The following is a 25,125-nucleotide window of genomic DNA, read 5'->3' on the forward strand; positions in this document are numbered from 1 at the left end:
TAAATTCCTCCCACATACCTTAGTGTACCTATGGCTGCAAGAGCCAGCAGAAAGCAAAAAGAAAAGGCAGATATTCTAGAAAAGCAGGGATCTATTCCAAGTATTGCTGCGCTGTCGTTTGTGAGATGGATAGGCATATGTCTCACAGCCCTGTCATCTGTCAGAGAGCTGCGCTTTATTTTCTGTCAGAGAAGTCACTGTGTCACACTTCCTCCTCTGACACTCTGAGAAGGACCCAGCATCATCTGCACCGCAGCCGTCAGAAGTGTGGCATTTGAATCTCTCTGTGAGGAGGCAATCAGATATAGCCAAATGGAGGGACATTTGGCCACACAACTGGCCGGGACTTAGCAAATATAAAAAATGTCAGCATCAAGAAAAAATGTCAGGACAAGTGTTGGCAGGATGTGAAGAAACCAGAACCCTCACAGAGTGCTGGTGGGAATGCAGAATGGTACAGCCACTGTGGGGAAACAGTTTGACAGCTCCTCAGAAGACTAAACATAGAATCATCACATAAGCTGGCAGTCCCACTCCTCAGGACATGCTCCCCAGATGATTGAAAACACCTGGTAGAGTGCACAAATTATCCTACACAAAGATCCAGGTTCAAGCACCTGGACCCCACCTGTAGAAGGGAAGCTTCACAAGTGGTGAGGCAATGCTGTAGGTGTCTCTCTTTGTTTCTTCCTCTATCAAATGAAAAGGAAAAGAAAAAAAAGTCCCAGTGATAACACTGATAACAAATAACTCTGTACACAGATATTCGTGGAAATACTAGCTATAGTAGACATCTCAAGGTATAAACAACTCAAATGTTCATCAGTGCATGAATGGACAGACAAGTTGTGTCACAGACATCTAATAAAATATCATGAAGGTGAGGCTGGGTAGTGACACACCTGGAAGAAATAAAATACTAAAAAAAAAGCAAACCCTGGGTCCTTGTGCCTGTTAACGTGTGCTCAACCAAGTGTGCCACCATTTGACCCCGAGCATAACATCTTTATTTTTTCAAAGCTTTTTATTTTATTTATTATTGGATAGAGACAGTCAGAAATTGAGAGGAAAGGGGATGATAGAGAGGGAGAGAGTTAGACACCTGCAGCCCTGCTTCACCACTTGTGAAGCTTTTCCCCTGCAGGTGGGGACTGGGGGCTTGAACCCAGGTCCTTGCACACTGTAACTTAACATGTGCTCTCAACCAGGTACACCACCACCCGGCCCCTCAGGACCCAGGTTTGAGCCCCTCCCCCCCCACTTCCCACCTGCAGGGGGGTCGCTTTACAAGTGGCAAGGCAGGTCTGCAGATGTCTGTCTCTCTCTTTCCCTCTCCACCTCCCTTCTCCCACTCGGGGAGTGGTGAATTCATAGTGCCAGCACTGAGCCCCAGCAATAACCCTGGAGGCAAAAGAAAGAAAAGATGTATTAGATTTATTTTAAAAAAGAAAGAAAGTGTTATGTCAGTGACAGACATGGTTAGACAGAGTCACATACTATATGAGGTCACTTTTAGGTAATGGGGGGTTAGATAGCATAATGGTTATGCAAAGAGACTTTCATACCTGAGGCTCCAAAGTACCAGGTTCAATCCCCCAAACCACAAAAGCCAAAGCTGAGCAGTGCTCTGGTTTAAAAAAAAGGGGGGAGCCAAGCGGTAGCGCAGCGGGTTAAGCACAAGGACTGGGTTAGGATCCCGGTTCAAGCCCCCGGCTCCCCACCTGCAGGGGAGTTGCTTCACAGGTGGTGAAGCAGGTCTGCAGGCATCTCTCTGTCTCTCTTCCTCTCTACCTCCCCTTTCTCAATTTCTCTCTGTCTCTGTCCAATAACAAATAAATAAATAATGAAAAAAAAGTAAATGTGCAGAATAGGCAAAGCCATAGAGATGAAAAGCAGGCATGTGGTTGCCGGAAGTTGGAGTAGAAGGAATGAGTGAAAAAGATCTGGAATCTGAGAATGGTGATGGTCGCAGAGCAGTGCAAATATACTTAATGCCCCTGGGCCACAGAATTTTTTCTTCTAAGGAAGTACAAGCAGTTCAAAAGAAGCCTGTTTATTGGGAGTCGGGCGGTAGTGCAGCGGGTTAAGCGCACGTGGCGCAAAGCACAAGGACCGGCATGAGGATCTGGGTTCCTGCCCCCAGCACCCCACCTGTAGGGGAGTCGCTTCACAAGCAGTGAAGCAGGTCTGCAGGTGTCTTTCTCCCTCCCTCTCTGTCTTCCCCTCCTCCACTTCTCTCTGTTCTATCCAACGACAACATCAACAATAAAACAAGGGCAACAAAAGGGAATAAATAAGAAATTTTTTTTTTAAAGAAGCCTATTTATTAACTGGGAGATAGAAGAAATCATTCAGGAAAAGACAGAACACCCTTCAGCATTTATTTATTTGTTCCTGAAGCACTGGGGAACAAACCCAGGGTCTCCCTTGTACGTGCTCAGTGCTACCATTCCACCCTCCCCCAGTGCTGTCCATGGTGCTCCCACAGGGCCTCTGCTTAGAAAAATACATCAAATGGAAAAGCAGTGATAAAAAGAAACCACAGCACTGAAGTTTTCTTCAGGGCTGGCCTCGTGTGTGTGTGTGTGTGTGTCTGTCTGTCTAAAGTTTTGGACACAAAATCGCCATATAAACATCTACTTTATTACCAACAGAAATGCCCATACTGCCAAGAGCCATGAACAAATTCAGTGCAGTTCCTATCAATTTTCCAATGGTGTTTTCCACAGAAATGGAACAATGTTAAATCTCAGAGGCCACAAAAGATTCCAAGTGGGAGTCGGGCGGTAGCACAGCGGGTTAAATGCAGGTAGCCCAAAGCACAAGGACCAGTGTAAGGATCCTGGTTCGAGCCCCTGGCTCCCCACCTGCAGGGGAGTCACTTCAAAAGTGGTGAAGCAGGTCTGCAGGTGTCTATCTTTCTCTCCCCTTCTCTGTCTTACCCTCCTCTCTCCATTTCTATCCAACAACAATAACCACAACAATAAAACATGGGCAACAAAAGGGAATAAATAAATACCTACATTGGACATTTCATATATAGTCTCTGTATGTGACTATTTTAACACAGCATACATTGTTTTAAATTTTTATTTATAAAATGGAAATATTGACAAGACCATAGGATAAGAGGGGTATAATTCTACGCAATTCCCACCACCAGAACTCCGTATCCAATCTCCTGCCTTGATAGCTTCCATATTCTTTATCCCTCTGAGAGTATGGACCCAGGGTCATTAGGTGCAGAAGATGGGAGGTCTGGCTTCTATAATTGCTTCCCCACTGAACATGGGCATTGGCAGGTCGATCCATACTCCCAGCCCACCCCCTTTCCCTAGAGGGGCAGGGCTCTGAAGAGGTGGGGCTGCAAGATACATGGTGGGGTCCCCTGCTCAGGGAAGTCAGGTTAGCAGCATGGGAGCATCTGGAACCTGATGGCTGAAAAAGAGTTAACATATAAAGCAGAACAAATTGTTGACTAATCATGAACCTAAAGGCAAGAATATTGCAGATGAAGATTTGGGGTCTCCATTTTGAAAAAAGCTAGTAGGTCTATTTTAGGTATAATCCAGAGAGTCCATGACTTTACCAGTTTTTGCCTAAGCCTGACATCTAATATACAGGTAGTCCCAAGTTATTGTCTGGGGAGATGATGTCATAGCTAGAAAAATGACTAAAAAGCTAGATCAGGGAAGAGAGTAGCTCCCAAATATGGGGAAGTATATAAATATTGTTAACTGTAAACCCCATTGATTTGATCTGGGGCCCATATTCAGCACAGGAGCCTGTGTAACCTCTGCATCCCTGTAGGTCTGAGCTCGCATTCTGTGGTCACAGCTAGGAACATTCCAGGCTGCACTAATTTCAGGACCCATCTTCCTCAGGTAGTAGGTGTTATATGTTATCCAACCTCCCTTTGGAGAATGGAACATTCTCTTCCATTTCCTACCATTATTGATCCACATTGGAGGGCCAGGTCCGATAAGGGCCCACATCTTCCTGATGGAGATGACCAGTGACAATGGCAAGAGGGATCTGTTAGAGGTCTAGGCAACACAGCATACATTTTCAGAGGTTTATGTTGTGACATGTAACAGTAGCTCATTGTTTGCATCTGAGTAATCATTCTCTGTATGGGTATATTATAATTTGTTTTAGCCAGTCCTCAGTTAATAAGACAGTTGGGTTGCTTCCACTTTGGGGTTATTGTGAATAAAGTTACTTGTAGTTTTTTATCATAAATGCTCATTTGTCACAACTGCATTTGTTCTTTAATTCTTTTTTTAAATTTTTTTTCAAAGGTATTTATTTATTTATTATTGAATAGAGACAGAGAGAAATGGAGAAGAGGGGGAGAGAGACAGAGAGACAGTTGCAGCCCTGCTTCACCACTTGTGAAGCTTTCCCCCTGCAGGTGGGGACCGAGGGCTTGAACCCAGGTCCTTGCATACTGTAATGTGAGCGCTTAACCAGGTGCACCACCACCTGGCCCCCATTTGCTCTTTAATTCTGACACTTTAAAATTTTTATTCAGTCATTTTTTTAACCAGAACACAGGTTAAAAATAATTTTTTAAATAACACTGCATTGCCTACTCGAAGGTTGCTGAGAAAGTAGATCTTGAAAGTTTTCTCTCTCTCTCTCTCACACACACACACACACACAATATGTGTAACTATCTGGGGTGGTGGATGCTAACTAAATGCATGGGATTATTTTGCAACAGACTCAAATATCAAATTCTGTGGTACAGCTGCCCCAGTGGGCTACCAGTGGACATTGTGATACGTCAGTCACATTGCCATGCGTTATCTGTCAGTTTGTTGTATTTGGACATATTACATGGCAGTTCCATCTCAGCCTCCAAATGTGCATTGAGAAAACTGAAAATTGGGGATATCTATTATTAAGTAGATTTCATATAATTTTTTACAAGATTTTTTTTTTATTAATGAGAAAGATAAGAGGAGAGGGAAAGAACCAGATATCACCGTGGTACATGTGCTGCTAGGGTTTGAACTCAGGACCTCATGCTTGAGAGTTCAGTGTTTCATCCACTAACCCATCTCCCAGACCACTCATTTAATTTTTTTTTAAAGATCTGTTTATGTATGTAGTAAGAGAGAAGCAGCAGCACTCTGATGTCTGCGGTACCAGAGATTAAATGTGGGTGTCATACATGCAGATTCTGCACCTTGCTGCTTAAGCATCTCCCTGGCTTCTAGATTTCTTTTTTTTCTTTTTCTTTCATTTTTTAGAGCAGTTTTATTAATAGTCTTACTAAAACATTTGATAAGAGTGCATGGGGAGGGCAACAAAAGGGAATAAATAAATAAAATAAATATTTAAAAAAAAAGAGTGCATGGGGCTGGGTGACAGCATAATGTTACGCAAAATGACTGTCATGCCTAAGACCCCAAAGATCCCAGGTTCAATCCCCAGCACCACCATAAACCAGAGGTCAAATGTGTTCTGATCTTTCTCTTTGTAGGTCTCTCACTAAAATAAAATATTTAAAGAGAGAGAGAATATGCAAGGTGTGCCCTTATTCCAGTTATTATTAACAACAACAATAATCTCATTGCGTGAGTGTGACACGTTTGTTACAGTGAATGGCACAATCATTAACATGAAGCCATATTCTGTTCAGACTTCCTTGGTTTTGACCTAATGCTCTTTTTCTGATCCAGGGGGTCCCATCTAGGACACCAAATTATGTGTAGTTGTCGCCTCTCAAGTTTTTGTTGACTGTCACTGAATCTTGCAACATCCTTGCTTTTGATGCCCTTCATGGTTTATAGGAGACCTGTTCAGATGTTTTCTAGAATGACCCTCTTACAATGTGCTTGATGTTTTCCTCAGGTTTATTATACTGGGTCTGTGGGATTGGGGAAAGAAGACCTCAGAAGTGAAGTATGTTTTTCACCACATCCTATATCGTTACTGTTGATGCTGAGCTTGATCACTAAGTATAGTTGAATTTATCAGTTAAATCAGAAAGCTACCCTCCCCCTTTAAAAGAGATTGTGGGGAGTCAGGCGGTAGTGTAGCTGGGACCGGTGTAAGGATCCCCATTTGAGCCCCCGGCTCCCCACCTGGAGGGGAGTCGCTTTACAGGCGGTGAAGCAGGTCTGCAGGTGTCTATCTTTCTCTCCTCCTCTCCATTTCTCTCTGTTAGATAGGTCTAACAATAGCAACAATAATAACTACAACAACAATAAAAAAACAAGGACAACAAAAGGGAAAATAAGTAAAAATTTAAATTAAAAAAAAAAAGATTGTGTATTAATGAGACAGAAAGAAGGAGAGATAGAACCAGAGTATCACTCTGGCACATGCGATACCAAAGTCCCCACCTGCAGGGAGAAGCTTCAGGAGTGGTGGAGCAATGCTGTGGGTGTCTCTCCTCATCTTTTTCTCCCTCACTGTCTCTCACATCCATTAAAAATGGCTATCGGGGAGTTGGGCGGTAGCGCAGCAGGTTAAGTGCACGTGGAGTGAAGCGTAAGGACCAGCATAAGGATCCCAGTTCGAGCCCCCAGCTCCCTATCTGCAGGGAAGTCACTTCATAGGCGGTGAAGCAGGTCTGCAGGTGTCTATCTTTCTCTCTCCCTCTCCGTCTTCCCCTCCTCTCTCCATTTCTCTCTGTCCTATCCAACAACGATAACAACAATAACTACAACAACAATTTTTTAAAAAAGGCAACAAGAGAAAAACAAAAAAATGAGTATCAGGAATGGTAGAGCTGTACAGGCACTGAGCCCTAAACAATAACGCTAATGGAAAAAAAATATATTCATCTCTTTATTAATGGGGGGGGGGAGAAAGAACCAGAGCATCCCTCTGGCGCATGCAATGCTGGGGATTAAACTCTAGACCTTGTACTTTCAAGTTTAGTGTTTTATCCACTGCACCACCTCCTGGGCTGCCATATTGGACTTTTTGGAGATGAGTTGTGATGTGCAGCTCACACTTTGAGAGTATTCTCCTGCTCGGGAGGCTTATCTTTTCTCCCCCATCTTTCTATAAAGCCATTTATATCAGAAGGGATCGTTATTTTACATTTATGGTAAGAATTCCACACACACTTTGATGACTCTTTGGCATACCCACATCAATCTGAGGGTTTGCTTTTTGCCTTTTGTCTTGTGTTCATTTGTTTTTAGCAAAGCACTGCTTAACTCTGGCTTATGGTGATGCAGGGGATTGAACCTGGGACCTTAGAGCCTCAGGTATGAAAAATATTACATAACCATTATGCTGTCTCCCCAGCCCTACTTGTTTTCGACTATTTTTTAGCTTTTCTTTTTTTTTTTTTTAACTCTCTGCCATTGCAAGATGCATGGTCCAGGCTCACCTTCTGAATTTCCTGCCCAAGTTCATTTTCCCAGAGTCCAGGGACTGGCGGTTTTTCACTCTAAGGAATCACTTGCCTTACATAAGAGTAAAGGCACTGGTGCGTGCAGATTATTGTCTATCATCTGATAGACAATTCTTCAGAAACCTGCTTTTTGCCAGAGTCAGCCGTTTTCCATACCATCTCACTTTGAGAACTTTCCAGTGAAGCTTTTTATTCTAGCCAGAATACAAAAAGCCATTTTAGGAGATGTCTTTTTTTTTTTCTCACTCCATCCTCCTCATGAAAAGAGGTCACTGGTGATGTTATGGGCATTATAAGAATTTTGTGGCAAAGAGTGGTGTGGTGGAAAGAGGGCCAGGCTGGGAATGGAGATGGGGTTTAATGCAGATGTTGATACTGTACGTTGATACTGTACCCCTGTTTACTTTTAGGTGTCACTTTGCCCTTGGGGCCCCCTCTGAAAAGAGGGGAGATGCTGAGATCATTTCTAAGGTTCACGGTCCTGAAATACTGTGCTGTGAACAGCAGCAGTGCTAACTTTGGCATGCAGGGAGCTTTGAAGAATCTATGGGGGGGGTGGGGGGGTGGGCAGGAATAGAAGTGTAAAAGGGCAAGCTGTGATTTGCAAGCAAAGGAGACAGATCAGTATCCAAAATGCAGAATTTGAGAGTTAACTAGTGAGTTCCAGGTGAGTGGTATCACTAATGAGCCTATTAAATATTGATAGCGGTCAATATTTGATTTTTTTTTTCTCTAGTCTGCACCGACTGCTCAAACTCCTGGGCTAAACGTGCTTTAGGTGTGGGATTCTCAGACTTGGCTGCACTTGAGAATCATTTAAAACACATTCAGAGCTACTATGGCCTGGGTTCTAGTGCTGGATATTCTGGTGTATGTCATATGGGGGGGAAGAAACAGAACCTGACATTAACCAACAAGATGCATTGGAGGACTTGCTTTCACTCTAGGACGCTTTATTGAAAGTCAGAATTTCCAGAGGCCTGTCAAATAGGTTAACAGAGGACTTACCAGATGTGGTTCAGGCTGCAGCCAAGGCATTGAAAGTTCTTTTTATTTCTATTTTGATTCATTTTATTTTATTTTATCGCCACCAGGCTATTGCTGGGTCTCAGTGCCTACATGCAAATCCACCACTCCCGGCATCCATTTTTCCTTTTCCCATTTTTTTTAAAGTGAATTTTTAAATTATTTTTTAATTTATTTATTCATTCCCTTTTGTTACCCTTGTAGTTATTGTTATTGATGTCATCATTGTTGGATAGGACAGAAAGAAATGGAAAGAGGAGGAGAAGACAGAGAGGGGAAGAGAAAGAGAGACACCTGCAGACCTGCTTCACCGCCTGTGAAGCGACTCCCCTGCAGGTGGGGGGGAGCCGGGGGCTCAAACCTCGATCCTTACGCCGGTCCTTGCGCTTTGCACCACCTGCGCTTAACCCGCTGCGGTGCTACCGCCTGACTTCTTTTTTTATGAGATAAAGTAGAAATGAATTGAGAGAGAGAGACACCTGCAGCCCTTGCTTCATGAAGCTTCTCCCCTGCAAATGGGGATGGATGACTTGAACCCAGATGCTCGCATATGATGATGTCTGTGCTGTACCAGGCATGCCATTGCCTGGCCCCGGGATGATTGATTGATTGATTAATTGATTTACCACCACCGAGGTTATCACTGGGGCTCTGTGCCAGCACTATGAATCCGCTTGTTTTTTTTTTTTTCATTTTTTTTATAAGACAGAGAAATTGGGAGGTGGGAATATGAAGAGAGAAAGACACCTGCAGACTTGCCTACTGCTCATGAAGCTTTCCCCCTGCAGATGGGGAGTGGGAGCTTGAACCCAGATGCTTGCACATGGTAATGTAGGCACTCAGCTGGTTGCAGCACCACTAGGCCCCCTACATAGGAAGTTTTTAAAGTCTCCTCCTTCTCACCCCCTCCATTCCAGAACAGCAAAACCAGTTTTAACCTATAGATACTCTTACCTCTTATATAACACTGTTATAAACTCTTTAAGGGGGAGGCAGGGTAGCGCAGCGGGTTAAGCGCAGGTGGCACAAGGCGCAAGGACCTACTTAAGGATCCGTGTTCGAGCCCCCGGCTCCCCACCTGCAGGGAAGTCACTTCACAAATGGTGAAACAGGTCTGCAGGTGTCTATCTTTCTCTCCCTCTCTGTGTTCCCCTCCTCTCTCCATTTCTCTCTGTCCTATCCAACAACGACGATATCAATAACTACAACAATAAAACAAGGGCAACAAAAGGGAATAAATAGTTAAAAAATTAAAGAGTAAAAAAAAAGAATATAAACTCTTTAAGGGCAGCGGCCACATCCTCCCCATCTCTGTCGCCTTTTTGCATAGGAACTCATTTGAACACCTTTCAGAGACTGGGTGGTGGTGCACCCAGTAGAGGACCTGAATTCAAGCCCCTGGTCCCTCCCTGCAGAGAAGAAGCTTCACAAGTGTTGCAGCAGTGCTGCAGGTCTCTCTGTCTCCCACTCCCTCTCCTTCTTCTCTTTCTCCCTCTCCCCCCTTCCCTCCCTCTTTCCCTCTACCAAAGGAAAATGAGTGGGGCCAGCTGGTGACACTCTTGGCTGGTTGAGCGCACATGTTACATGTGCAAGGACCCAGGTTCAAGCCCCCAGTCCCCACCTGCAGGGAAAAAGCTTTGAAAGTGGTGAAGCAGGGCTGCAAGTGTCTCTCTCTCTCCCTCTCTATCACCCCCTCCCCTCTCAGTTTCTGTCTTATCAAATAGAACAGGAAAAAAAAAAAAAAAAGGAAAGCGGTGGCAGCTGGCCTCAAACCTGGGTCAAGCACAAAGCAGAGCAGCACACTATCCAAACAAGCTGTTTTGCCAGCCCTGGACTGTACATTTAAAAATGGTTACTATGGTGAACTTGCTGTATTTCACTAAACACTGACTCTTGTCTAGTGCCATAGCTAAACTCACCAGCTTTTGCTAAAAGGGAGAAAGCATTCTTCCAACTTGCTGTTGAAGACCAGAGTAACTCAAATCAGCCTTCCTTCCTCCAAAAAGAACCGTTTCTGCTGGTGGGAAAGACAGGACATGAATTTAGAGGCGAACGTAGAGAACCTGCCTCCCTCCCCCAGATTTTGCTGCTTCATTCTCAGGTTTTCTCAAACTTCCTTCTGGAATAAAACTTTAATAAAAACTTTTTAAAAAAAAAAAAAAAAAGGAAAACAAGGAGAAAAATGGCTACCAGGAGCAGTAGATTTGTAGTGCCAGCACTGAGCCCCGCAATGACCCTGGTGGCAATAATATTAATAAATAGCAATGATGATAGATTTTTATAGTAAATAAAAGATTCCAGTCACTTCCTACTACTGCTTACCAAGTACCACAGATTCATTGTTTTACAGTTCTAGGTGTAAGAAACAGAAAATGGGTTAAAACCAAGGTGTCCTCTGACTCACAGCCCCGCCCTGACTCTGACCCTCAGTCTCCCTCTCAGGAGACTTGTGACTCTGTAGTCAGCCCACAGCAGACCACACACAGCACCTCTGAGTGGTCCCCAGCCTCCCATTGCCAAGTACTAGCACCACCACTGTAATGCTGACCCGTTCTGTGCTGGCAGTAGCCTCACAGCTTACCTGTTCTCTTGTGCTTGAGTCGATCCTGTGGCGTTTTGTTCCTCACGGCTCCCTAAGCTTATACTGTCCATCACCCTTATTGCCAGTGAGAGGCCACTTGAGTGACCTGGAAATGACATTAAAAGTGATTTAAGAAATTTCAGGGGCAGGGTGGTGGCGCACCTGATTGAGTGCACATGTTACAATGTGCAAGGACGCCGGTTCAAGCCCCCAGCCCCCACCTGCAGCGGGAAAGCTTTGCAAGTGGCAAAGCAGTATTGTAGGTATCTCTCTGTCTCTCTCTCCCTCTCTATCACCCAGTTGCCTCATTCCCTCTCAGTTTCGGGCTGTCTCTATCTAATAAATAAAAATTTAAAAGATAATAATGTTATGCCCCAAAGTTCGAGTCCCGATCTCAGGCAAAGAAGACCAGAATCACATGCAATAGCAAGAGCCTTTATTTGCAAGCTTAAGTTTGGGCCACCGACACCCTTCCACACAAGGGGAAAGTCTGCGACCACGATCATTTTTCATCCCACCTTTTTATAGTTATCACAGGGCGGGTACAGGTGGAAATATTTACGCAGAACAAGGAACACTTGGTTTCGGGTGAACAGTTGGTTTCAGGTTAACAGCTGTTCTCAATATTCGGGGCTTTTCTCTAACCTCACAAATAAAAAAAAAAATTTAAAAAAAGATATTTGAAAGTGGAAAAACAATGGTTTCTTTTGTTTTTGTCGTCTAGTCAGGTACAACCTGTTCTACCAGAGCTAACATCTTGGAAAAACAAAAACGAAGTGACGAAGCTGCTAGGGGATGGGTTTCCTTGAAAGCAACAAAATTAACAGAAATTCAGGAAGCCCCACCCCCATCAGCTACAGAGAAGCTTCTAGTGACTTGGACTGGAGACCCAAGACATGCAGTATTCCTCTCAACACTATGACAAATCAAGACCAAAGTAAAGCTTTCTGGTAGTGTTCAAAGAAAAAAACTAGCCAGGACTACAGTGCTGAAGTTACTTAGGTCAACACCCTTAGGCTTTTATCCAAAGGACACTCAAACACTAATTCAAAGGGACATTCAAAAACTTATGTTCACAGCTGCATTATTCACAATAGCCTAAGAGTGGAAGACGCCTAAATGCCCACCAACAGATGACTGGCTAAAAAAAATTATGGAATATATACTCCATGGAATACTACCCTATCATCAAAATTGATGATATTGTGTCCTTTGAGACAAACTGGGTGGAACTGGAGATGATTATGCATAGCAAAATAAGTAAAAAGGTGAAAGTCAGCTACAGATGGTTTCAGTCCTATGTATGTGGAATCTAGAGGACTGATACACATTAACTTGGAGAGAGAGAAAAAGAAGAAAGAAAGGAAAGAAGGACATACATAGAGGAAGCAAACAAACTTTTGTTTTTAAATTAGTGATTTAAAAATGATCGACAAGGTTGTGGGATAAGAGGGCTACAATTCCCACCACCTGAGTTCCATATGCCTCCCCTCCATGGGAAGGGTCCCTATTCTTTATCAAGCAAACTGTTCGGAAATTTTTGCGAGAACTATGATGGTGATCTTGGGGAATTGGGAGGGTGCGGGCCAAGAATTTTGGTGGTGGGTGTGGTTTGGAACTAAACACAAATCTCACTATCTTGTAACTTACTATTAATCACAAATTTAATTTTTTCTTTTAAGTTTCTTAGGTCAGCTCTGAAACTCATGTGACTCTTAAGGACATATTCCTCGTTAAGCAAAGCATAGTCACATGGGACCCACAGAGGCAGCCTCTCCATCTTTACATACTTAATCTTAATCACATATGCAAAAACCTCTGGCCACAGCAGACAACATTTTTTTTTAAATACTTACTTTATTTTAATGAGAGAGATACAGAAGGGGAGAGAGAGGAGAGAGAGAGCGCAGAGCACTGCTCAGCTCTGGTTTATGATGGTGCTGGGGATTGAACCTGGGACCTTGAAGCTCAGGCATGAGAGAACGTCCTTGGCAGAACCATTATGTTGTCTCCCCATGTACATGGTAACACGTGCTGGAAATTAGGACATGGCTGTTGTTGGTGTGTGGGGGTGGGTGGGAGCCTGTGGACTCTGTTCTATTCCCACAGAGAGAACCTGAGCAACTACTATAATTACAGACCCACAAATGAAATTAACTCACCCCATGGTGCACAGCATCTCTTTCTTGTTTTAACTGTGTTAGGATTTCATCCAAGACCATCTTTGTGGGAAGTACAAATTTCACTTGTGGAAAAAAAAAAAACTGCAGAGCCTGGCAGCTACAGGAATGAAGGGCAGATGCATATTTTTCAAGGCTTCAGTAAGAGTGCCGCTCAGAACTGTTAATTGGCTGTGGGGAGTTTGATAGGGCAGACAGAGCCGCTTCATCCGGCTGGAAAGGGGGAGGGGAGCTGGCTGAGAGCTCCAGCCTGTGATTTCCTTGCCTCCTGCTCTCTCCCCCTTGCTCCAACAAGAGGCCAGCTGGCCACCAGTCCTGCACACAGCTCTGCAGGCAGCTCCCTCTCAGCTGGACAGAGCGTGTGAAGCCAGGCAGATAAGGCGCCTGGCCCCAAGCCAGAGGCAGTCCCAAATGGTTGGGGGCTCAGGAAAAGGGGTGTGTGAACAGGCAGAGAAGGGGCTTGAAAGACTTTATTCTTGACACACCGGGACTTCTCGCCCATGTGATTCCATTTCTCCTAGCAGACTGTTTCTTTTTAAATTTAAGATAAGAGAGAGTCAGGGCAGATAGCATGATGCTTATGCAAAGAGACTCTCATGTCTCCGAAATCCTAGGTTCAGTCCCTGGTTCCACCATTAACCAGAGCTGAGCAGAGCTTTTGATCTCTCTCCTCTTCTATCTCTTGTCATTAAAATAAATAAAACAGGGAGTCGGGTGGTAGCACAGCGGGTTAAGTGCAGGTGGCGCAAAGCACAAGGACCGGCAGAAGGATCCTGGTTCAATCCCCCGGCTCGCCACCTACAGGGGAGTTGCTTCACAGGCAGTGAAGCAGGTCTGCAGGTGTCTATCTTTCTCTCCCCCCCTCTGTCTTCCTCTCCTCTCTCCATTTCTCTCTGTCCTATCCAACAACGGCAACATCAGTAACAACAACTGTAATAACTACAACAATAAAACAACAAGGGCAACAAAAGGAAATAAATAATAAATAATAAATAGATATAAAAAATTTAAAAATAAATAAAACATACTTTTAAATTAAGGTAGGGTAGAGTGATTATAGGCCCTGCCATGCATACTGTTCCTGTGTGGAGCCAGGGGCTCGAACCTAGGCCTTTGAACACCATAGAGGTTGCCCTCTACCGGGTGAGACAAAAGGGCTTCCCTTTTTTTAAAAAAAAAAAATATATATATATATATATTCATATTTATTTATTTGTTATTGAATAGAGACAGAGAGAAATTGAGAAGGGAAGAGGAGATAGAAAGGGAGATATAGAAGGGGGAGATAGAGAGGGAGAGAGGCAGAGAGACACCTGCAGCCTTGTTTTACCACTTGTGAAACATTCCCACTGCAGGTGGGGACCAGGGGCTTGAACCTGGATCCTGTGCACTGTAATGTGAGCACTTAACCAGGTGCACCACCACCTGCCCCCCCTTTTATTTCAATTTTATTGTTTTTTTTATAGAGACAGAAATTGAAAGGGAAGGGGCAGCTACTTCACCACTGATGACACTTTCCCCCACAGATGGATACTGGGGACTTGAACTCAGGTCCTTATGCATGTAATGTGTGTGCTCTACCAGCTGCCCACTCCCTCATTTTTTTTTAATTGCCACGAGGGTTATTGCTAGGGCTCAGTGCCAGCACTGTGAATCCAGGGCTCCCAGCAACCATTTTTTCCCTATTTTATTTGACAAGACAGAGGGAAATTGAGAGGGGAAAGGGAGCTAGAGAGGGAAAGAGACAGAGACACCTGCAGCCCTGCCTCTCTACTTCTGAAGCATTCCCCCACCCCTTCACGTGGGGCGCTCAGGTCCTTGCACATGGTAGCATGTGCTTACCCAGGTGCACCACCACCCGGCCCCCCAGGACTTCTTGCTTTCTGCTGAATGCACCAGATGACAGAGAAGCTGGATCAGAGACTCCCAAGAAAAAAAATGTCTCCACTGAAGGCCCAGTCAGAAACTGTCGTCTTTGTAGAGGTCTGGCTCCCTCCTCCCACTAAAGCAAGCCCCACTGTGGTTCTGTCCATCTGGTTTCTGGCTGGCTGAGCAGTGGAGGCTGGCCAGCTCTTCCCCCCACCTCCAGCCACCAGGCCCAGGCTGCTGAGAAGTCCTTAGCCTTGGCCTTAGTTTGGCCTAGGCTATTGCCATGGCAACCACTAGGCACCAGCCTGGAGACTGGTCAGAAAAAGGAGGGGCCAAGAGCTCTGCCTACAGGGTTGCCTGGCACTCCTGAGGCCTGGGGTGAGGCACAGATGACCCCTTTGGGGGCCCCTGGTGGTCTCTGATGGGTCTGATTTTGTTTTGATTTATTTAGAAGCCAGAAAATCTGAAGGGTCTAAATCCCACTATCCCGCCAATGGGACTGAGGTTTATAAAAGTGTATGCAGGGGGGTCGGGTGATGGCGCATCTGGTTGAGTGCACATGTTACAATGCACAAGGACCCAAGTTCGATTCCCTAGTCCCCACCTGCAGTGGGAAAGCTTACAAGTGGTGAAGCAGTGCTGCAGGTGTCTCTGTCTCTCTCCCTCTCTATCACCCCCTTCCCTCTCAATTTCTACCTGTCTCTAGCCAATAAATAAATAAAGATAAGCAAAAAAAAATTTTTTTAAGTGTATGCAGGTTTCTAGGCTGGAAGGTAGTTCATCTGGTAGGGCTCCTGCCTTGCCATGCACAGCCTGGAGTCTAGCCCCAGTACTCCATGGGAGTGCCATGCCATGGGGAAGGGGGAAGTCAGTGTCTCTCCTTCCCTCTCTTGTTTCTCAATCTGAAAAAGCTTTCCTTTTAATTAGATAGGACAGAGAGAAAATTTGAGAGAGGAGAAGGAGACAGGGAGAGAGAAAGAGGGGGTCGGGCAGTGGCACACCAGGTTGAGCGCACATAGTACAAAGCTGAGTATATAGTATATATACTGTGTATATAGACCACAACTTACTCAGCCACTCATCTGTTGGACACCTGGGTTGCTTCTGGGTTTTGAAAGATGTAGTTCTAAGTCCTATCTACAGAGAGAGATACTGAGGCTCAGAGATATGACCAGCCTGCTCCTGGTTCTTACTGTTCCCAAGCCCATGTTTTTGTTTGTTTGTCATTTTAATTTAATTTATTTATTTTACCAGAGCACTGCTCAACTCTGGTTTATGGTGTTGCAGGAGACTGAACCTGAGATCTCAGAGCCACAGGCATGAAAATATCTGCAAAATCACTATGCCGGGAGTTGGGCAGTAGCGCAGTGGGCTAAGCACACGTGGTGCGAAGTGCAAGGACCGGCATAAGGATCCCCATCTGCAGTGGGGCTCACTTCACAGGCAGTGAGGCAGGTCTGTAGGTGTCAGTCTTTCTCTCCCCATCTCTGTCTTCCCCTCTTCTCTCCATTTCTCTCTGTCCTACCCAACAACGACGACAATAACTATAACAAGAAAACAACAAGGGCAACAAAAGGGAATAAATAAATAAATAATTTTTTTAAAAAAAATCACTATGCTAGCTCCCATGCCCATGTTCTTGACCACCGTTCTGCACTAGCCTTGCTTTGCCTTGATTTCCTCATTTGCACCATGGGCACAGGATAATCCTAGTGCAAGCTTCTCCTGCGAGCACCACACTGACACATGCGGTCACTAAGAGCACTGGGGAGCAGAGGTGCTCTTCTCTGCATCCTGGCAAAGGCCTCTCCCTCGTGGCCATCTGGACTCTTTGGTTTCCAGAACTTTCTAGAACCTCAGGGTCTGGCTTCTTCTGTCTCGGCAGGTGATCTCCATGGTGATGGTGGCTGTGGGCGTCTACGCGAGGCTGATGAAACACACAGGTGAGCACCAGGGTCCCCCTCGACTATTCAGCATGCCTGCCTCGTCCTGACTCTCCCTCCACCTCCTTCAGCCCCATCGTGGGGCCAAGTGGGCAGCTCTCTCCCACAGAACCTCAGTGACCTGCTCCAAGCCTCCAGCAGCCCCTGCCAGCTCATCTGGGCTTCCTAGACACCTGCTAATCTCCCTGACAACGCTTGAGGCTTAGCTTGTATTTGGGAAGGAGAGGCCAGTGGGCACAGAGAAATCAGATGCTTTTGGCCCTCCCTGTCATGCCAGGTTCTAGCCAAAGGAAGTCATGTGGGTAACGAGAATGCCTACCTGAGATACTAACAGAGAAACAGGAAGGGGACCTGGCTAAGTGTACATAATACAGTGCACAAGGACCCAGGTTCAAGCACCCAGTCCCCACATGCTTGACAAACAGTGAAGCAGGTCTGTAGGTGTCTCCCTGTCTCTCTCTCCCTCTCTGTCCTCCTTCCCTATTTGTCTCTGTCCTATCAAATTAAGTTTTAAAAAAATCTTTTTAAAAGGTGTATTGCATCAAAGCAAAGGACTCTGGGGAAAGTGGGGGAGGAGTAGAAGAGAACTTGGGGGTCCTGGTGCATACTGAAGCTGTTCCCGTGTGTCAAGGAATACACTGTAAACCATTAATCCCCTCAATAAAAAAAAAATCTTAAAAACCATGTGGTCTTGCACCCAAGTAAAAGACTCTGGGGTGGGTGGGTGGGGAGAATACAGGTCCATGAAGGATGATAAATGACATAGTGGGGGTTGTATTGTTAAATGGGAAACTGGGGGATGTTATGCATGTACAAACTATTGTATTTACTGTTGAATGTAAAACATTAATTCCCCAATAAAGAAATAAATTTAAAAAACAAAACAAAACATGTGGTCTGCAATGAGAGAGGTTCGAGGAAAGAGACACACGGAAAAAACAGCAGAGGTGAACAGTTCAAAACAGAGCAACCTAACCCAAGTTTTTGACCCATATTTTTCTTTTCTTTTCTTTTCCTTATAAAATGAAAACATTGATAATACCATAGTATAAGGGGGTACATTTCCACACATTGCCCACCCCCAGAGCTCAATATCCAATCCCCTCCCTTGATAGCTTTCCTATTCTTTATCCCACTGGGAGTATGGACCCAGGATCACTGTGGGGTGCAGAAGGTATAAGGTCTGGCTTCTGTAATTGCTTCCCCACTGAACATGGGTGTTGGCAGGTCAATCATATTCCCAACCTGTCTGTCTTTTTCCCTAGTGGAGCAGGAGTCTGGGGAGGCGGGGCTCCAAGATACATCGTGGGGTCTTATGCCTAAGGAAATCGGGTTGGCAGCATGGTATCATCTGGAACCTGATGGCTGAAAAAGAGTTAACATATAAAGCAGAACAAATTGTTGACTAATCATGAACCTAAAGGCAAAAATATTGCAAATGAAGATTTGGGGTCTCCATTTTGGAAAAAGCTAGTAGGTCTATTTTCAGTATATTCCAGAGGGCACATGACTTTACTAGTTTCTGCCTAAGCCTGACATCTAATATGCAGATGGACCCAAGTTATTGTCTGGGGAGATGGTGTCATAGTTGGAAAAATGACTAGAAAGCTGGGTCAGGGAAGAGAGTAGCTCCCAAATATGGGGAAGTATATAAATATTGTTAACTGTAAACCCCATTGATTTGATCTGGGGCCCATATTCAGCACAGGAGCCTGTGTAACCTCTGCATCCCTGTAGGTCTGAGCTTGCATTCTGTGGTCACAGCTAAGAACATTCCAGGCTGCACTAATTTCAGGACCCATCTTCTTTGGGTAGTAGGTAGAGTATATTATCCAACCTCCTTCAGAGGATGGAGCATTGTTGATCCACATTGAGGACCAGTTCCAATAAGGGCCCACAAAGGGATCCATTATGTTCTTCCTGATGGAGATGGCCAGTGATTGTGGCGAGAAGGGTCTGTTAGAGGTCTAGGCCCATCATGTCTGTGTGGGGACCCAGGGCTCCCTGACTAGGGCCCCCGGTGATGGGGTGGCCTGTTAGTGACTAAAGAGTCATTGTTAAAAGTACTCTTGCATTATTTTTTTAAATATATTTTTATCTTATTTTATTTTATTTACCCTTTTGTTGCCCTTGTTGTTTTAGACTTGCATTATTTCTAAGGCATGTTTTGTGGTTACTGGCATTATATCTTAGAAGTGACCTACACTGTTATTACCTACGAGTTAAACAATACTTATTCTATCTAGTTGTTGATCAGCGATTAATAAACAAAGCAAAAGCCCATTATGTATTTCTGCTATCTTCAGTAAGGGAAAACAGTCTTTTGTTTCTATCTGGGCTGACTTCTGCTTGGCAATAGCAAAGCAAAGCAAAGCACTATACTTTATCCAAAATGACTTTCTTTTTTTTTTTTAATAATTTATTTCTTTATTGGGGAATTAATGCTTTACATTCAGCAGTAAATACAATAGTTTGTACATGCATAACATTCCCCAGATTCCCATTTAACAATACAACCCCCACTATGTCATTCATCATCTTTCATGGACCTGTATTCTCTCCACCCACCCACCCACCCCAGAGTCTTTTACTTTGGTGTAATACTCCAATTCCATTTCAGGTTCTACTTGTGTTTTCTTTTCTAATCTTGTTTTTCAACTTCGGCCTGAGAGTGAGATCATCCCATATTCATCCTTCAGTTTCTGACTTATTTCACTCAACATGATTTTTTCAAGGTCCATCCAAGATCGGCTGAAAACGGTGAAGTCACCATTTTTCACAGCTGAGTAGTATTCCATTGTGTATATATACCACAACTTGCTCAGCCACTCATCTGTTGTTGGACACCTGGGTTGCTTCCAGGTTTTGGCTATTACAAATTGTGCTGCCAAGAACATATGTGTACACAGATCTTTTTGGGTGGATGTGTTGGGTTCTTTAGGATATATCCCCAGGAGGGGAATTGCAGGGTCATAGGGTAGGTCCATTTCTAGCCTTCTGAGAGTTCTCCAGACTGTTCTCCACAGAGGTTGGACCAATTGACATTCCCACCAGCAGTGCAGGAGGGTTCCTTTGACCCCACACCCTCTCCAGCATCTGCTGCTGTTACCTTTTCTGATGTATGACATTCTCACAGGAGTGAAGTAATATCTCATTGTTGTCTTGATTTGCATTTCTCTGACAATCAGAGACTTGGAGCATTTTTTCATGTGTTTCTCAGCCTTTTGGATCTCTTCTGTGGTGAATATTCTGTCCAAGTCCTCCCCCCATTTTTGGATGGGGTTGTTGTCTTGTTGTTGAGTCTGGCAAGCTCTTTATATATGTTGCTTATTAAACTCTTATCTGATGTATGGCATGTAAAGATCTTCTACCATTCTGTGAGGGGTCTCTTGGTTTGGGTAGTGGTTTCTTTTGCTGTGAAGAAGCTTTTTAATTTGATGTAGCCCCATAGGTTTATACTTGCCTTAGTCTTCCTTGTAATTGGATTCGTTTCATTGAAAATGTCTTTAAAATTTATGCAGAAAAAAGTTCTGCCAATATTTTCCTCTAAGTATCTGATAGTTTCTGGTCTAACATCCAAGTCCTTGATCCACTTGGAATTTACTTTTGTATTTGGTGAAATAGAGTGATTCAGTTTCATTCTTCTGCATGTTTCAACCCATTGTTTCCAACACCATTTGTTGAAGAGACTCTGCTTTCCCCATGTAATAGTCTGGGCCCCTTTGTCAAAGATGAGATGTCCATAGGTGTGGGGCCTCATTTCTGGGCTCTCAATTCTATTCCACTGGTCAGTGTGTCTGTTCATGTTCCAGTACCAAGCAGTTTTGATTACAATGGCCCTATAATACAGTTTGAGATCTGGCAGTGTGATGCCTCCGGTTCTGTTCTTTTTTCTCAAGATTCTTTTGGCAATTCTAGGTCTTTTCTGGTTCCAGATAAACATTTGTAGCATTTGTTCTATTCTCCTAAAAAATGTGCTTGGGATCTTGATGGGGATAGCATTAAATTTGTAGATGGCTCTGGGTAATATATTCATTTTGATGATGTTAATTCTTCCAACCCATGAACATGGAATTTCTTTCCACTTCTTTGTGTCTTTTTCAATTTCTTTGAGTAGTGACTCATAATTTTCAGTATACAAGTCTTTCACTTCTTTAGTTAGGTTTACTCCTAGATATTTTATTGTTTTTGTTGCTATAGAAAAGGGAACTGATTTCTGGATTTCAATTTCTTCTAACTTAGTGTTTGCATAGAGGAATGCCACTGACTTTTGAATGTTAATTTTATAGCCTGACACCTTACTGTATTGCCTGATGATTTCCAAAAGATTCTTGCTGGATTCCTTAGGTTTTTCCATGTATACTATCATGTCATCTGCAAATAAGGAGAGTTTGACTTCTTCTCTTCCAATCTGTATCCCTTTAATTCCTTGCTCCTGTCTGATTGCTATGGCAAGAACTTCCAACACTATGTTGAATAGTAATGGTGATAGTGGACAGCCCTGTCTAGTCCCTGATCTGAGGGGAAATGCTTCCAGTTTTTCACCATTGAGTATGATGTTGGCTATTGGTTTGCTATATATAGACTCCACTATCTTCAGGAATTTTCCATCTATTCCCATTTTTTGTAGTGTTTTGATCATAAAGGGATGTTGTATTTTGTCAAAGGCTTTCTCTGCATCTATTGATATGACCATGTGGTTTTTGGTCTTGCTTTTGTTGATATGGTGGATTACATTGATTGATTTACGTATATTAAATCAACCTTGCATGCCTGGGATAAACCCCACTTGGTCATGATGAACAATCTTTTTGATATACTGCTGTATCCGGTTGGCTAGAATTTTGTTCAATATTTTTACATCTATGTTCATCAGAGATATTGGTCTGTAGTTTTCTTTTTTGGTTGTGTCCCTGTCTGTTTTTGGTATCAGGGTGATGTTGGCTTCATAGAAGCTGGCAGGGAGTATTCCAGTGTCTTCAATCTTCTGGAAGACTTTTAAAAGTAGAGGTATTAGTTCTTCTTTGAAAGTTTTGTAGAATTCATTTGTAAAACCATCTGGTCCAGGACTTTTATTTTTGGGAAGATTTTTGATAACTGTTTCAATTTCATTAGCTGTGATGGGCCTGTTCATATTATCCACTTCCTCTTGACTTAGTTTTGGAAGTTGGTAGGTATCTAGGAAATCATTCATTTCTTCCAGGTTCTCTAGTTTGGTGGCATATAGTTGTTCATAGAAGCCTCGCATGATATGTTGAATTTCTGCAGTGTCTGTTGTGATATCTCCTCTTTCATTTACTATCCGATTTATTTGGGTCTTCCCCCTTTTTTGTTTTGTGAGTCTGGCTAAAGTTTTGTCGATTTTGTTTACTCTTTCGAAGAACCAACATTTACTTTCATTGATCTTTTGTATGGTTTTCCTATTTTCAATGTTATTTATTTCTGCCCTAACTTTAGTGATTTCTGTCCTTCTGGTTGCTTTAGGATTCTTTTGTTGTTGTTCTTCTAGGTCTTTAAGATGTGCAATCAGGCTGTTTATTTGTACCTTTTCTTGTTTCCTAATGTGTGCTTGTATAGCTATGAACTTCCCTCTTAGGACTGCGTTAGCTGTGTCCCAAATATTTTGATAGCTTGTGTCTTCATTTTCATTGAACTCTCGAAACATTTTGATTTCTCCCTTGATTTCCTCTTTGACCCAGAAGTTGTTAAGAAGTGACTGTTGAGCTTCCACATTTTGGGACTGTTACTAATCTTTTGTTGATTGTTAAGTGTTAGTTTAATTCCACTGTGGTCTGAGAAGATGCTTGGGATGATTTCAGTGCTCTTGAATTGGCTGATGCTGTCTTTGTGGCCTAACATATGGTCTATCCTTGAGAATGACCCATGTGGATTTGAGTAAAATGTGTATTCCAGTTTCTTGGGATGAATGACTCTGTAAATGTCCAATAGTTCTAGTTTATCTATCTCTTCATTTAGCTCCCTTATGTCTTTACTGATTTTCTTCCTGGATGATCTGTCAAGTTGAGAGAGTGGGGTGTTGAAGTCCCCTACTATGATTGTGTTACTGTTAATCTATTGCTGTAGCTCTTTCAGTAGAAGTTTGATGTATTTAGATGGCTTCTCATTGGTTGCATAGATATTAATAATTGTTAAGTCCTCTTGATTGACTGATCCTCTGAGCATTAAGTAGTGTCCATTCCTATCTTTTTTAATCTTATCTATTTTAAAGTCTATCATGTCAGATATGAGAATAGCTGTTCCTGCCCTTTTTTGTGGGCCATTGGCTTGAATGATAGTTTTCCATCCTTTCACTTTAAGTCTGTGTTTGTCTTGTTGCGTTAGGTGAGTTTCTTGTAGACAACATATTGTTGGGTTGTGTTTTCTGATCCATCTTCCTACTCTGTGTCTTTTAATAGGTGAATTCAGGCATTGACATTTATTGATATCAAAGATTGAAGATATTTTAACGCCATTCTTGTAAAGTTTTAGAGTGTTTTGATATATGTCCTATTTGTGGTGGTCTGGTTGTTTATAGGAGACCTTTCAGAACTTCTTTCAGGGCAGGCTTGGTGATGGTTGCTTCCTTCAACTGTTGCTTGTCTGAGAAGGTTTTGATGCTTCCATCTAGTCTGAATGACAGTCTAGCAGGATATAGTATTCTTGGCTGAAAGCCTTTCTCATTGAGCACTCGATAGATATCTTGACATTCTCTTCTGGTCTGTAGTGTTTGTATGGAGAAGTCTGCTGCTAATCTTATGGGTTTTCCTTTGTAGGTGACTCTTTGTTTTTCTCTTGCAGCCTTGAGGATCCTTTCTTTATCCTTATTCCTTTCCAATCTAAGTATGACATGTGTTGGTGTCTTTAGGTCTGGGTTAATTCTGTTTGGGACCCTCTGGGCTTCTTAAATCTTTATGTCTTTGGAGTTGTCTAGACTAGAGAAATTTTCAGCTATTATGGCCTGGAGAATGCTTTCTTCCTCCCCTTCTCTTTCTTCCTCTGGTAAGCCAATAATGCGTATATTGTTTCTTTTGAAGTCATCCCATAGGACTCTGTTGTTGTTTTCAGCATCTCTTAATCTCTTTTTGAGATCTCTTACTTCTTTTTTAGTTGTCTCTAATTCATCCTCAATCTTGCTAATTCTGTCTTCAGCCTCATTGATTCTATTCTCTCTGCCCTCTACTGCTTTCTGGAGTTCATCTATTTTGTTGCCCTGCTTTGATACTGTTTTAGCTTGTTCAGCTAGTTGCCTTCTTAGCTTAGCGATTTCAGCTTTCAGCTCTCTTATAACCATGAGATAATTAGAATTTTCTTCCATTTTCTCATTTGTTGTTCCTGCATTTCTGATTACAATTTTTTTCAAATTCTTTACTCACTCCCATTATTATTTCCTTAGCTAATGTTTGGATGTTGAACTCATTGTTTTGTGCTTCACCCTCTGGAGGACTTTTAGCTGGACTCTTGTCCTGGTTCTAGTCTCCAATATTTTTTCTTGTTGTTTTAACCATTTTATATATGTTAACAGTTTTTTCCATCCCTGAGTTGTAGCTCAGTGGTGTAAAAGCCTCTTTTTTTTTTCTTCCCTATAGGCTATGGGAGCCTGAGGGCTTTTAAACTATCAGTAGGCTTCTTAGCTTTATCACTGACTCCTGACCAAGAGATAAAGCAGGGTGTGGCAGAGATAATCCAGTGGTTATGCAAAGAGACTTTCACAGCCCCTCAGCTATGCCACCGAGGTATAGGTCTTCTCCTGAGTTTCCCGGTTAGATCTCTGTCCCCTGGTGTCCCTTCCTGTTGCTGCTCCAGATTCTGAGGGTAGTAGCAATGGAGACTCAGAGTTGCACTTAGTGAGTCTCTGGGGAGTCCTTTCCTCCCTTCAGCTGTCCCCTTGTTGTGGAGCAGACTGGAGGTGGTGTCTCCACTGATAAACTGTTGAACTGTTAGCAGTCACTTAATCTCTCCTTAGGCCCCTCTCTCCTCTCTGTCACCAGCCACGCGTGTTTGTACTCATGGGTGATTTACTGGGTTCCTGTGGTCATTCTAGTCCTGTCTTGTTTCGGTCCCGGGTGGTCTCCTTTGGTATTCCTAGTTGATCCGGGAGAGGAGAGGAGAGGAGAGGAGAGAAAGCGATCTGCTGCTCGTAGCTCC

At 43.4% G+C, this 25,125-nt stretch overlaps 1 protein-coding gene across 1 annotated transcript in view; it reads left to right on the forward strand.

Annotated features, from left to right (window-relative positions):
• TSPAN33 (tetraspanin 33) overlaps window positions 1–25,125 on the forward strand; it is a 50,423-nt gene that overhangs the window by 10,717 nt on the left and 14,581 nt on the right. The window contains exon 2 of the mRNA XM_007524190.3: window positions 16,923–16,980. Coding sequence (XP_007524252.1) covers window positions 16,923–16,980 — 58 coding nt within the window. The remainder of the gene's footprint in view (window positions 1–16,922; window positions 16,981–25,125) is intronic.

The sequence above is a fragment of the Erinaceus europaeus genome, chromosome 8, assembly GCF_950295315.1.
Source record: "Erinaceus europaeus chromosome 8, mEriEur2.1, whole genome shotgun sequence".
In the NCBI taxonomy this organism is placed as follows: domain Eukaryota; kingdom Metazoa; phylum Chordata; class Mammalia; order Eulipotyphla; family Erinaceidae; genus Erinaceus; species Erinaceus europaeus.